The following is a 15,051-nucleotide window of genomic DNA, read 5'->3' as shown; positions in this document are numbered from 1 at the left end:
TTATGGCACATGCGTAATGAATATATTCACCGCTTTAATAACATAACCTCACTTCTTTGCCATTTGTTTAGAATAATACTAATTTTAATAACATCACTGTTGGATAAATTACAGTACAGTGTTAGCGGATTATGAAACCGTTAAAATCTTGGTTAGTTAACCGGAAAACTTAATCTGAGTTAAAAACTAACCGATCTTTGTGGAACAGAAATGAATCCGTAAAACTAATGCTGATTTGTTAATCAGCGTTTGAAACTTCGTTTTCCTGGTGCAAAGTTTGCCTACATTGCAATGCCTACATGTGGCATGGGCTATTAATTTTTCAGCTAGAACAGTTTTTTGAGAGAAAGTGCTAGATAAACGTCCACAGTTTCATCAATGCTGTATCGGCAATATGATAATGCATGCAGTTAATATGTCTTTGAATAAAGGTGTCGATATTTACAAAAATAAATTATTCTCTTCCATTTTTATTCAATTATAATTTCAAAATTATTCGAGCCTGATAGAATGACTGATTCACTGTACAGTCAGTCGAAAATTTAAATATTGGAATGAGGGGTATTTTGGCAAGCTGAGCAAGAAAAAGGTCATATGCAACTTTTCGTTAAGTTATATCTTCAAATGGCAAGCTGAGCAAAAAATAAGGTAAGGTCTTATGCACCTTTTTGTTATATCTTCAAATGAAAAATGAGTTTTGTGGGTTGTCAAAACTCCTTCTGAAAGGTAAACTATCCAACTTATTCTATCTTTTAGTAAAAAAAACAATGATCATCCATCCATCCATCTATCATCTTCTATACTATAATAAAGGAAAGAACTGGATTATGCACTTATACAGGAGTAAAGTATAGGGAAATTATGTTTGACCATCATCACGTGGGAACTACTGAACTGATTAACTTATAACTGAATATATATTCTTGCTTAACCGAGGATGGTTATAAACCTATTTTAAACTCTTCAATATTTGATTACATCAAGTTTTCAGTTTGTCAAGTTTTCAATTATTTGTAATGCTTGCAGTTGTTGTAAGGAAGCAGCAGAACATTTCTCTTGAAAGGGAAATTAGAAGATAGGTATGATTGGGGATCCTTTTCGAATGATAAAAACAGGTTTTCCGTCCCACCCAATTTTTTTCCGCCATTTTGAATCCACCTTCTTTTTCTAATTGAAAGGTGGTCATATGATACATGATTCCAATACAGGATTTCCAAAGAAAAGGTATGGTGAAAACCGCACATCGATATATCAAACCTTTCAAAATTTATTCTCATTCATTTCCTTTATTATAGTATAGAAGATGATATATCCATCTATCTATCATCTTCTATACTATAATAAAGAAAAGAACTGGCTTAAACACGTATACACGAGTAGAGGATTGGAAAATTATGTTTGACGCATCATCACTTCTGAACAACTGGACTGATTTACTTGGAATGCTGCTTATGAATTCTTAATCAACCGAGGATTCTTATAGGCCTATTTTCAATTCTTCTAGATTTCATTACGTCAAGTTTTAAAAAGACCCTTGCAAAGCACCGGTTACCTGCTAGTCAATAAATAAAAATAATGAGCGAAGCTCAGTGCCCCGATATTATCCTGTGAACGTTATATTTCGCCCTTTTGGATTAGAAAATGAATTATGGTATGAACTGTTAGATCACTCACTTAAAGATAATCTATAAAGACTATGGTTTATGCTAATAACAAAGTGTGTAGATTCAGACAAAAATATGTCTACAGGTCTTCATTTACGATTATGGATTACTTCCCCAACGTTCAGTGATTCAAATACTTGCCGCTGAGATACATCTTTGTTTTTAAAACCTGTAGGCGTAGGCTATCCTATTATATTAAGCAAGCAATTTCTGTGCTATATATATATATATAAATTAAAACAGGAGACACAAGATATAAATAGAACATCAACATCATAGAACATATATATATATATATATAAGATTCATCACAGTATATATATATATATATAAGATTCATCACAGTATATATATATATATATATTATATATATATATATATAGCACATAACAGAAGACACTTTGAAATTTGTAATATAAATTAAAACAGGAGACACAAGATATAAATAGAACATCAACATCATAGAACATATATATATATATACAGTGGCAGCTACAGTGACCACTCTCTGCGCGGTTGAGAAAAGGGACTCAGTTCCCGAAAATTTATGTTTATAATGTAAGTTTTTAAGTGTTTTCAATCTATTTATATCTTGTGTCTCCTGTTTTAATTTATATATATATATATAAATTAAAACAGGAGACACAAGATATAAATAGACTGAAAACACTTAAAAACTTTTCGGAGACTGAGTCTCCTTCCTCAACCAAGCAGACTCAATAGTCAGACTCAATAGTCTGCTCGGTTGAGGAAGGAGACTGTCTCCGAAAATTTCCCCCATTTCTAATGTAAGTTTTCAAGTGTTTTCAATCTATTTATATCTTGTGTCTCCTGTTTTAATTTATATATATATATATATAATATATATATATATAAGATTCATCACAGTATATATATATATATATATAAGATTCATCACAGTATATATATATATATAGCACATAACAGAAGACACTTTGAAATTTGTAATATAAATTAAAACAGGAGACACAAGATATAAATAGACTGAAAACACTTAAAAACTTTTCGGAGACTGAGTCTCCTTCCTCAACCAAGCAGACTCAATAGTCAGACTCAATAGTCTGCTCGGTTGAGGAAGGAGACTGTCTCCGAAAATTTCCCCCATTTCTAATGTAAGTTTTCAAGTGTTTTCAATCTATTTATGTCTCCGGTTTTAATTTATATTACAAACTTTAAAGTGTTTTCTGTTATATATATATATATATATATATATATATATAATATATATATATATATATATATATATATATATATATATATATATACAGTGGCAGCTACAGTGACCACTCTCTGCGCGGTTGAGAAAAGGGACTCAGTTCCCGAAAATTTATGTTTATAATGTAAGTTTTTAAGTGTTTTCAATCTATTTATGTCTCCGGTTTTAATTTATATTACAAACTTTAAAGTGTTTTCTGTTATATATATATATAGCACATAACAGAAGACACTTTGAAGTTTGTAATATAAATTAAAACAGGAGACACAAGATATAAATAGACTGAAAACACTTAAAAACTTTTCGGAGACTGAGTCTCCTTCCTCAACCAAGCAGACTCAATAGTCAGACTCAATAGTCTGCTCGGTTGAGGAAGGAGACTGTCTCCGAAAATTTCCCCCATTTCTAATGTAAGTTTTCAAGTGTTTTCAATCTATTTATATCTTGTGTCTCCTGTTTTAATTTATATATATATATATATATATATATATATATATATATATATATATATATATATATATATATATATAAGATTCATCACAGTATATATATATATATCCTCCATATATATATATATAAGATTCATCACAGTATATATATATATATATATATATATATATATATATATATATATATAAATTAAAACAGGAGACACAAGATATAAATAGAACATCAACATCATAGAACATATATATATAAGATTCATCACAGTATATATATATATATATATATATATATATACCGTGATGAATCTTTCGAGTAAATCTCATGAAAGGAGAGAGTTAACTAGAAAAATTGTAATTACCCTTATAGAATGAAAGGTTTGCCAAACGAACAGTTAGCACCCGAGCGATAAGGCTTCCTTATCAACAGCTGAGTCTAAGATAGGAGTACCGTTTTGTACTACGCATTTTTTCCAAAGAATTATTTAATAAAATTATAATTATTTTGCAAATTAAGTACAAATCATTTATGAATTGCTCATTGAACTTTTGGAGGTTACACTGTTGTTTACAATTGATCAGATGTTTTGTAGCAGCTCAGACACAGCTGACTGACTCAATATATTATAAATGTCATGCCAGGTTTTCATGCAAGCTATAATATTATTTCTAAAATTTAGAACTATCGGAAAAGGATAAAGAATTTCAAATGGAAAAATAAAATGTATGTATTATTGTTAAAATTATTTATTACTCACGAAATTACATTATAATGTCGAATGTTTATAATGAACTAGGTCATAGCATGAATATTGTATTACTGATAAGAGCAACAAAAATTAATTATAACAGTTTCGAATATAATAAGAATTGTATAGAGATATTAAATTATAAATTATTGATTCAACTGAGTCACATGGTGAATGAATCTCTTTGGCAAGTGTAAGCCAATCATATGTCATAGAAATGGCACTAAAAGGGATGATCGTTTGAAAGCATCATATATGTTAATCTGTTATCAGACAACAAACTTGCCTTATCATATACGCTAGTGCATGTACACTGTATAGAGGAACTGCATCTAAAGAATTAAGCAATTTAAAAAATTATACAAATTAAATTATTATTGTAATCAGAGGAATTATATTTTGCTGCTTGCCACTGACGTCATACCTACGTCATAATTATTCTACCAATGGCAAATTTTCATGCAAATTAATTACACAGAGATTCCCAGAAAAAGGTTCTAGCCAAAGGCTTAGAAGAAGACAAGTCACTTCCCTTTTAAAATCCTCACCGTTAAGACCTTGTTGAAAGTTACCAAAGACCCATTAGTGAAATTGAAATCGAATTTGTTCGATTTTTGTATATTTTATCTGTGAGCCAATATCTTAGGCTATTTTATTTGTCATTTTATAAATTTATTTCATCGATCAATAATTCTAGAAATTCAAATTTAATTATCCCCTAATTTATTTGGTGAAGGAGATATTTAATTAAAATTCCACACATGCTAAGACCGAAGCCTGGACCGGCCACCGATCATACCAAATTTGATCTAAAGGAACCACAACCGCCCAGAGGATTCACGTGAGTTTTATAGTTTTGGAGCCCCAATCTACGCTTCGAAAGAAAATACAGTGCAGAAAATATAAAATTTTTCTTCGTTAAAGTAATGGCCACGCCGACAAGTGCTTAAAATAATTATTAAGATCCTAGATTTTATCTGGTATAGAATTTATAAGAACTTGTAGTTGATTAACTATCCTCCACTGCCAGAACCACGACCAGAGTAATTGTTAAAATCTTTTATAATTTGTTTTCACTATTTTTTCAAAAAACATATTCATTAATTATCAGAACAATATTATTGAGTTTAAGTGGAATCATGTAGAAAGCAATAATAGAACAGATGTTATTTTTTGAAATTCTATCATATTATTTTGTTATTTCCAGTGATTACAACATATGTTAGAATATCACATGTCAATCAAAAAATTATCTCAGTTCCATATGGCGTTCACCGTACCATGTTCATAAGCTTACTTAGTTGGATCCTTTCTCATCCTTTGAAACCCTTAGAGGCAAAATATCTCAAAATCCGTTCTTAGTGCGCATCTAGCATGTTTGAAGAATAATTGTGCGAAATTTGAAGTTTGTAGGCCAAGTAGTTTGGGCTGTAGTGTGATTTTCCATGAAAAATTTTAGAAAATACCCTCTCCTGGACCCTCTGTGCTCCTGGTCAGAATTTTTCTGCATAGATCCAAGTTTTTTCGTAGCTGAACAAAAAAGTTCCTTATGACTTTGCTGTGCAATGAGCGGTTAAAAAGTACAACATTTTTGGGGGGCCTCAGCTCCCTCAGGGGGGCAAATTTTTGAAAATCCTTCCTTAGTGGATGTCTTGAGGCTACCATAAACAAGTGTGCGAAATTTCAAGTTTTTAGGCTCAGTAGTTTAGGCTATGGTGTGATTTCAGTCTGTCGAGGCTTAGCCTTTTATAGATATAGAGATTATCCAAAGTTTCAATCATTCATTGCCAACTTCTACCACAGTCTTCTCTTATTAGTAAGTTTACAAGAATAAAAGTAACAATTTTCTTCATTATATTTACTATTAAACTTACTTTAAAATTGAATAATAAATTTATTTTATTTTCGAGTAAAAATCTTAGTTTGTGAATGAACATAGAGAATTTTGAACTTTGAGAAAAAAGTTATCAGTGAGTTATAAAATAGATGGACCTTAGTCATTCCAGATATTTAAAAATTGGAAAATCATTCATTAGTATTGAATAATAGTCTTCTTCTTTTCTCTTTGGTGATAACAAAGACTATGAATAATGAAGGTAATCTTCTAGTGTTTGTCTTTGGTGAGGCCTTATATAGATGACGAGATCCACTAATAATGAACGAGTTAAACAGATAATGTGAATCCAGTACAAGTGAAATGATACAAAACAATCGATATTTAGGCACCGCACTGGATGAGAAGACGTCCATTTTAGGTACGGCTGCCAAAAACGAGAAGTCAGATCTTATCCATATCGGTGGTTGAAACCGTGCATTCATTAGTATCTGCAACTGATAAGTGTGTTTCAGTATTTAGATCGGACTATAGGTCAAGGCAGGAGGCAGCACCATGTCAACGAGTTGTTGTGTCTGATGGGATGGCTTCTTTATTATTGAGAGCATCATCAGCAAGAAATGTCAACTGGTTGTCTCAGAGCTTATCCTATCCTACCGATATCTATACATCATGTTTACTGCAATATCAGTGACATATCTTCCAAGATTAAATAAATTCTCAAGTTGATAAGAATCACCTGTGATATATGCGCAGTAAAGTCTACGATTTCACTTTCATAATCAATTATTAGAAAATTCGAAATCTTGATGCCAATTTAATAATTTGAACGAATGGGGAAAGATGCTGTGGTAATTGAAATAATCTATATATCTAATGCAAAGTTCAACCCTGAGATCTCAGTAACCACTGAACGAATCTTTAAGTTTAATACGTCGAATTAAAGGGGATGATAAGTAAGTTTGCAGAAATACATTAGAATTTATGTTTTTTCTAAGATCCAATATTACTATTTAATAATTTGTCCATTCCACACACCCAACCAAAACTTAGCTACGGTTAAACGGAAACACTAACAATGAACCGAGTTGAATGATAATGGTCAAGTATAAAGCCGTGTCCACACTGTACTAATGTTCGACAAACATGTTAGTTGAAACAGTATGGGCAAATTTCATTATGATTGACAAACAATGTTTGCCCGTGGCCAGTGTGGACGCGTCACCAAACAAAATATTTGTAAGTGGGGAGAACAGGTTTTATGTTTAACAGCTATCAACACTGAAAATGTTTGGAAAAATCAATTTTCTATTGACAAACAATGAATGTCCAAACTTTTTAAAATGTTTGTTCCTGAGCTCCTCAACAAACATGTTGGCCGAACATTTGTTCAGTGTGGACACGGCTTTAAATGTGACAATCAATCACGATGATCAGCGTTTGACCACTGCTATGAAAGGCAGCCACAGCCACAGCCACACATGATCTCATTTCAATGAGGAAAGACAAACAAGTCAATAATTGAATGAGAGAAGGTCGCCCCCCTCAAAGGACGTTGGCTCTGATTTCCAATCAATTAACGAATTGACGACAGCAAGTTAGAGGAGCAAGGTCGAGAAATCATACACTATCGAACCCGAACCTGACACCGACAGGTAAATAAATAATACCAGCAATATTAAAATATGGCTGAGATACGAATTGAGTAGCTGATAAAGTGCGAGTGAGAAACGATCGAGGATACGATTAATTACATGGGTGGGAGGTTAGGACCCGAATCAGGTCAATCAGTAGACAGAGAGCGCAAATATTACTTGAGATGATGTAAGAAAGGACTACCGGTCTACAAGTTGCACCTCAAGTGTAACAACGCGTTTTGGAACACGTCTTGTGCATGATTGAAGAATTCAGCTGTGAAAAGTATACTGAGATCAAATCAAAGGATGATGGTTGAACATTTTATTCAGCTTCAATTACTTCTGATTGATTTTGCATTCACAGAATACATGAAGACTACGGTTGTAGAATGTATTGAAAGATCTGAGGAATATTAATGATCTATAATCTTATCATAAGTAAAATTTCTCTAACCGATTGAATTTGCTTTTTTCAGAAAAAAATTTAGAAATAAAGTTTAACATGAGTTTGCTGAAAGTTTTGACATAAATGTTTCAATTGTAAATAATATACTTCTTTGATTGTTATCGAACTGCAAAAAGTTTCAGATCATTTATTTAATCATTCAGAATTACACAACTTACTTAAAAAGTATCATTGCTAATAAATACTCTTTTTAAATAACATAAATTAGGACAACTGAATTTACTATTCAGTACTACTTACTATTCAGTATATTGTATTCAGAACAATTTTGTATTCTATCAAAAAGACTCTAAATAAGATTCTGTCAACAGAGCTAAATACTAGTGACTCCCTGAGTTGCAGAACTCGCTCATGAACTGTTGTATTCTAATCTTTCAACTTTTACTTTATACAGAGCTGGTGAGAATCATGGAAACAGCGAAATATTTCTTTTACAAGAACAATTTGACAGTTGGTTCCATTAGGGATCCTATTTCAAATGAAAAATTGCTCTGTCATCGCTTCAACATCTTTGATCCTCACAAAAATCGGCGTTTGATGAACATTTAATTCAAACTAATCATATTCATATCGATATAAATTCTAATATGGAAATATTAAGCTTTGGTAATGAATGTAATAAATTCGATGAAAAAGAAGAATTTTATATGTAAAATCAAACAGCAATAATATAATAAATATAATTCAATTTGACTTAATCCTATTTTTGATAAAATTTAAAGTAAATATGATTAAAATAAAATTACTTCAAAAAAATAATGAATAAGAAATAAATTAATCATATGAAAATAAGCATATGTTCATAATTATCATCTATTATCAATTTGTTTATTTTTACATTTTAACTTGAAAATGACCAATTATGTCGTTAAAATATTCTAAAGTTTTTAATAAAAGGGTACTTCAAGTTTTTATATTTTTTATTAATTTGAATAAAGTAGCCCATATAAGTGAAGTGATTATATTGTAGAACATACAGACGGAAAACGACTTTGGCCTTCAGTAAGTGAAGAGTGAGAACTCGCTAACGCTCGTTCAATAAAATCCTGCTAACAGAACTAAAAATGTAATCTAGCCAAAAGTAAAAAGTGGTAGGTCGACAGAAATAATCATTATATTTCATCATTTCTAAAATGAAATATATGAAACAAGAAATCAGTTTAAATCAGTTACTATAAAAATAATTCAAATTTATATATGTGGTCATCACCACATAAATGTTATAGAGATAAGAATCTCCAACGCTTCATTGATCAACTCTACTACTGGAAACTGATGCCATAGCTCCACTTTGTTTGACCCTTGAAACCACTACTTCAACTTGCTGACATAAATAAAAGAGATGATACATTTATCCGAATGCTAATGACTATATTACAATTTATTTGTAGTTTCAGTTAATGTTTATTATAAACGCAATGGTACTTGAATACTCATAATCATAATCTCAGTACATATTCAATCATAAGACAACTTTTATTGTTGTTACTGATGAATGTTACTGTTAATACGAAAACTATAACGACTTTTGATGTTAAACTAGAGACCCCCTGGATTGAAGAACTCGCCCATGAACTGTTGTATTGATCTCTGAGATCCGCATTTTGCATTTATACAGAGTTGGTGAGAATTATTATGGGAACAGCTAAAGAATATTTAGGATATGTTATCCTTTACAAGTATGATATTACAGTGGTAGGTTCCATCGGGATCCTATTCTAATATATTGAAAAAATACTTTCTGTGGCTTCAAAACTTTTGCTCGCCATCTTGGATCCGTCATATGGATCCAACTTCATTTTGAATCCAGCTTCATTTTAAATCCAACTTCATTTTCTCGAACAGGAGAGTGGTCATGTAATACATGACTTCGATACAGAATTTCAAAGGAAAATTAATGGCGAAACACGCATATCGATATCTCAAACCGTTTCAATGATCTCAACATTTTTGAAGATACTAATGAATGATAGAAAAATGAAATGAATGATACATTGAATAATCAAGTGTTAATGAAAATCAATAGTAGCTTCTACTCACAAATTTCACTTGGAACAAAAAAAATTGTCATAGCAACTCCTATCACAAGTAGTATTATTAATTACGTGTATGTTAAAGACAGGCAGACACACATTAACGGAAGTGAGTTAATATGGAACTTAAAAATTAATGTTGTGTATTATTCAGCTGAAATCATGTGTCGGCGTATCAAGTATGTCACTCTGACAGTCTGTGTGATATTTCCCAAATAGCATCAGCTTTTTTAAATGAATGTAAAATTAAAGGAATAGCAGGCAATTAGTTCTAGCTGACTAAATGATAACACCAAAACAAATATTTTTCTTATGCACTTTCAATGTTATTTTCATATCCTGGAAAAGGACGAAGGAGTGAGTCAATTTTGTTGTTCAACGAGCTTGACCTGTAAAAAGGTTCGAAGAATTCGTGTTCTAAATTTGAAGCTGATTGAATTCTCTCTAAAGTTATTGTAGACGGAAAACAACTTTAGCCTTCAGTGAGTCAAAAGTGAGAACTCGCTAATGCTCGTTCAACTATGATATATATTTTATGATAATGATCAACTATGGAATTTGTTGATAATTCCAATGATTAAAAATATATGTTTTTTACAATTTTGATAGAAAAGTATCAAGCATTATAATCATGCATCATATTATATTCTACAGTACTAGTTAATTGTTCTCTAGTTGCTACTATCCAAGCATCTCAATCACGTGGTTGGCTGACGTAGTATTCCATGTGCAAAAGCTGTCCTTGGCCTCGCCGCTGCTTGCATCCGAACCGAAGCTAGGTCAAATTCTTGCCAATGCTCACCACCTCACTTAGGTGTGGTCTCTCTCACTATCATTCAGGGCGCCATCGTCCCCTCCTTGTCCGCAATTTACGCAAGTGTATCCCACCCTTGCAAATTACTATGTAGACTTGGACTCAGGGTTGTTGGATGGTGTTGGTATAAATATTCGACACCCCGTTCAATCGGTACACAGTCAGTTACCCGACTCAGTCACAGAAATGGCTTTCTCGGTGAGTAGTTTTTCTTACCAGTGCATATCTTTCAATATTTTCAACATTAGTTTTAACTTTGAGTGAAAAATATCCATCAGTGGATGAACCAGTTCGCTATTGAGGATTACAGTGTTACTCATTAATTTGCCAGTGAAATTCATTTGTGTGGTGATAAAAATGTGTAGATTAGCTATAGTAATGTTGGGTTACACTAAGTCTAGTTACACACACACTCTTAGATTCTTGGACATACGATTTTTTGTCGTCCTTAAAAATTCTATTATATTAAACATAACTTGACAAACAGATGATAATGTTTATGTGTTTGCCAAGTTCCGTTCAATCTGGTAGTTTTCAGAAGGACGTCGAAAAATCAACGAGTGTGTTGTAACTAGACTAAGTCAATAAGCTCTCATTTATTCAACATCAACTACCTCGAATCATATCTTACAAAAATTGGCATCACTCTGGTCCGGGTTTTAGATAGAAATCGCCTGGTGCAACCCAACATCAATTAGAAGGATTTTCTTTATTGTAGAGCATTGTTATCTAGTATTTTGTCTAGTAATTTGGTCTTACATTTCATGAAGTATCATGATTATCCGTAAACATAGGAAGTGAGACTAAGTGATTATTATTGATTCGAACATCAATAACTCACCTTCATAAAAGGACAACTTGTAGAATAATAGAATTGATAGAGAAAAGTCATTTTATTTTTTTAAATATAGAATGAATACTATGGTATGCAATATGCATTTGATTCAAATCAATCAAAACACATAAAACACTCCCAAGTCAAATGATAATATCTAGAATTACAGTTGTAACTGGTTCTAGTTCATTTTGAAGCATTTGAATGTATTTTTATCATTCTTATGACTAATTAAGAAAATATACGATTTAGATTTGTTTTAATAGAGATAACAATGAAATGAAATTAATTCGAAAAGGAAATTGATTGAATGACAAAGTCTTGAGAGATTAGGTATAAGTAGAAATGTGTTAATAGACCTAGTTATTGTCTCTAGTTGAGGATGATTTTAACTTGACTCTGATTTTGTTTAGTTCGTCATCCTCGCCGCCTTCGTGGCAGCCGCCAACGCTGGAGTGATCGGCGCACCCGCCGTAGTCGCCCCAGGCGCACCCCTCAGCTATGCCGCCCCCGCATACGCCGCCCCTGCCTACAAGGTAGCCGCCCCCGTCGCATACGCTGCCCCCGCATACGCTCCCCACGCATACGCCGCCCCCGTCGCTAAGGTCGCCGCTCCTCTCGCTTACGCCGCCCCCGCCTACGCCAAGGTTGCCGCCCCCGTCGCCTACGCACCCAAGGCCGTCGTCGCTGACGAGTACGACCCCAACCCACAGTACAGCTACGCCTACGACATCCAGGATGCTCTGACCGGAGACTCCAAGAGCCAGCACGAGAGCCGATCCGGAGATGTTGTCCAGGGTAGCTACTCCCTTGTTGAACCCGATGGCACCAGGAGGACCGTCGAGTACACCGCTGACCCACACAACGGATTCAACGCCGTCGTCCACAAGGAGCCCGCTGGTCACCCAGTTGTCGCCAAGGTTGCCGCCCCCGTCGCCAAGGTCGTCGCCGCCCCCGTCGCCTACGCCGCCCCCGTCGCCAAGGTCGCTGCCCCAGTTGCCTACGCCGCCGCCCCCGCCTACTACCACCATTAAGAACTTGCTACTCTTCTGAATAGCATCTTTCTCCTTGGTGGGTATCCTACCACTTCCTATTTCCACCTCCCCCTCTAAATTATTTCATGAATGAATGCCTGTGTTCCTGTTGTGAATAAAATCGTTTATTAAAATTCATGCATTATTATTATTATCATAGTACAACCCCTAAGTCATTATAAATACCTTGAAGAATACTGTTAATGTGAGTCATCACCGACTGTTCAATCTTTGCTTTCCATTCTAATTTGTTTGGGATAGAAATTGTATTGGAGGAAACACACTGTCTGAGAGGAAAATATTCATAAACTGTATATTTCAAGAAAAAGTTGTCCTTTATGAAGGAAGCATAAATCAAAACTACCTAGACCTAAATTTTACTCCTCATAAGATTGAATAAAATTTTCAGCTTTTCAAAGAAAATATTCTGTATCAATTCCACTATCTACATTCATATTCAGTTCTCTCAATTCTGTTACTTCATGAGCTTAATTTATATATAATAAATAATAAATGCTTTATTCAACCAATAAAAATAAATAAATTACATTACAATTACATTCAAAAATACAAACGCATTTCACAATCATTAAACATTCAATAATAAATAAACAGTACCCTATGTGTAGATAAAATAAATAAAATAATACAATATTTAAAAAATAAAATAAAAAAGGATATAATAATGAATGATAATAATAATGAAAGGTAAGTGCCCTTGAAGAAATATTGATGGTTCATTCCTCTTTAAGCATAATGCTTGTGCTGAGGGATGAGTCGCTTAACATAATAACTTTATCTTGGACTACAGTACAATAAACCAGAGCACATCCAAACAAACCGGAATATCATTCAACTAAACAAAAAACTAACTTCAACAAAATAAACTAAAAAATCCTTCAACAAAACTAAAATAAACTGAATCAATTGTGTTATACTTTTACACTATTTGTTATGAATATTGTAAACATTTGTACCAATATTTAACAAAACAAAACAATAAAAATATTTTTTTAATCAACAAAGAACTCTTTTAACAAAACTAAATTTACAATCTATTTTGGTATAAACAAAATCATACCTATTTAAATCTAATCTAATCTTATAGAAGAAAATAAATTAAATAATTTTCTTCAGTATTATATTAAAATTGTTCTTTCAGAGTCACTGAAAATTAAATGAAACTGGTATATAGATGAGCGAGTTTTGATTACAGCCTTAGCAGTCTCTCACATCCCATTGTTACCTATCTTTCCAATCTCCATCATACATTTCCAATAAAAATAATTTCCACTTGTGATTGTACATGGTACCCAATTGAGGTTGATGTAGATTAAGCATTCATTTGTGCGTCCTGTTACTTCAAAATCAATAGGAAGTATCTTTATTCTTAAATAATAACTATTTAAAATTTATCAAGCGGTTTGTTTGTCATAAGTATAAATCTACCAGGGATATCTACTAACATGAAGTGATTTGCAACTTACCCTAAGGGAAAATAGGTTACTCAAGTGAAAAAACATTTCAAACATAAACAACATTAAATCTACGGTAGAAGATACTATAATATGTGAGTGAACATAGAATAATAATATGGGACGAAGAAACAATACATAAGAATTAATCAAATGAAGGAGAAAATGAAATGAAACATGTTGCATTGCTTGTTGCACATTCTATGTTGCTTTGCATATTGCAACAGGTTTGTGAACCAGCATGTTTCAACATATCAACATCTATTCCTAATCACACCGAATTGAATAATGCGAATAGGAACACATTTTATTCCCTATCTTATATTTGTTACACCTATTCGGAAATCACATCGATAGGGTATAGGTATAGAATAGAGTATAGGTATAGGTTCAGCGAATCAGTTGGCTAGATGTATGCATCAAACAATGCATTATTTCAATTTGCCATGTATTAAGCCTATCCCATTCAACTCGCTTCTTACTGCTTTCAACTTGGGCTGCCCAGTAGACAGAACCCAATTTGCAGCTTTGCCATTTTTCAGAGGCCAATATACAACCTGAGATGTCTGTACCTCAGTTCAAATGTAGTTTCAGAAACATTTTGAAGAGAAACCACCTCCTCACTCCTCCACCATAAAAATGCTTTTTCCTAAAGTTACCTTGAAGAGGACCATTCCTGCACTGATTACAGAACGCAAAGAATCACTTTTCCGCACTAGTGCGCAAAGTATTACTATACGTACTCCAGATTTGCAACATGGCAGCACAAAATAGTTGGTGGGTTATATGGAGGATTAGTGCACGAAAACAAAAATTAAGTTGGTAACAAT

The 15,051-nt window shown here is 32.9% G+C and overlaps 2 protein-coding genes across 3 annotated transcripts in view; one reads left to right on the top strand and one right to left on the bottom strand.

The window, feature by feature from the left end:
- Positions 1–15,051, bottom strand: part of LOC111050942 (neurobeachin-like protein 2) — a 347,898-nt gene that overhangs the window by 70,548 nt on the left and 262,299 nt on the right. The window lies entirely within an intron of this gene.
- Positions 10,951–15,051, top strand: part of LOC111045898 (cuticle protein) — a 33,791-nt gene continuing 29,690 nt past the window's right edge. Inside the window, exons 1-2 of the mRNA XM_039432480.1 lie at positions 10,951–11,075; positions 12,126–12,686. Coding sequence (XP_039288414.1) covers positions 11,064–11,075; positions 12,126–12,686 — 573 coding nt within the window. The 5' untranslated portion in view covers positions 10,951–11,063. The remainder of the gene's footprint in view (positions 11,076–12,125; positions 12,687–15,051) is intronic.

The sequence above is a fragment of the Nilaparvata lugens genome, chromosome 7 (assembly GCF_014356525.2).
Source record: "Nilaparvata lugens isolate BPH chromosome 7, ASM1435652v1, whole genome shotgun sequence".
Lineage (NCBI taxonomy): Eukaryota > Metazoa > Arthropoda > Insecta > Hemiptera > Delphacidae > Nilaparvata > Nilaparvata lugens.
This window is presented reverse-complemented; position numbering and strand designations above follow the sequence as displayed.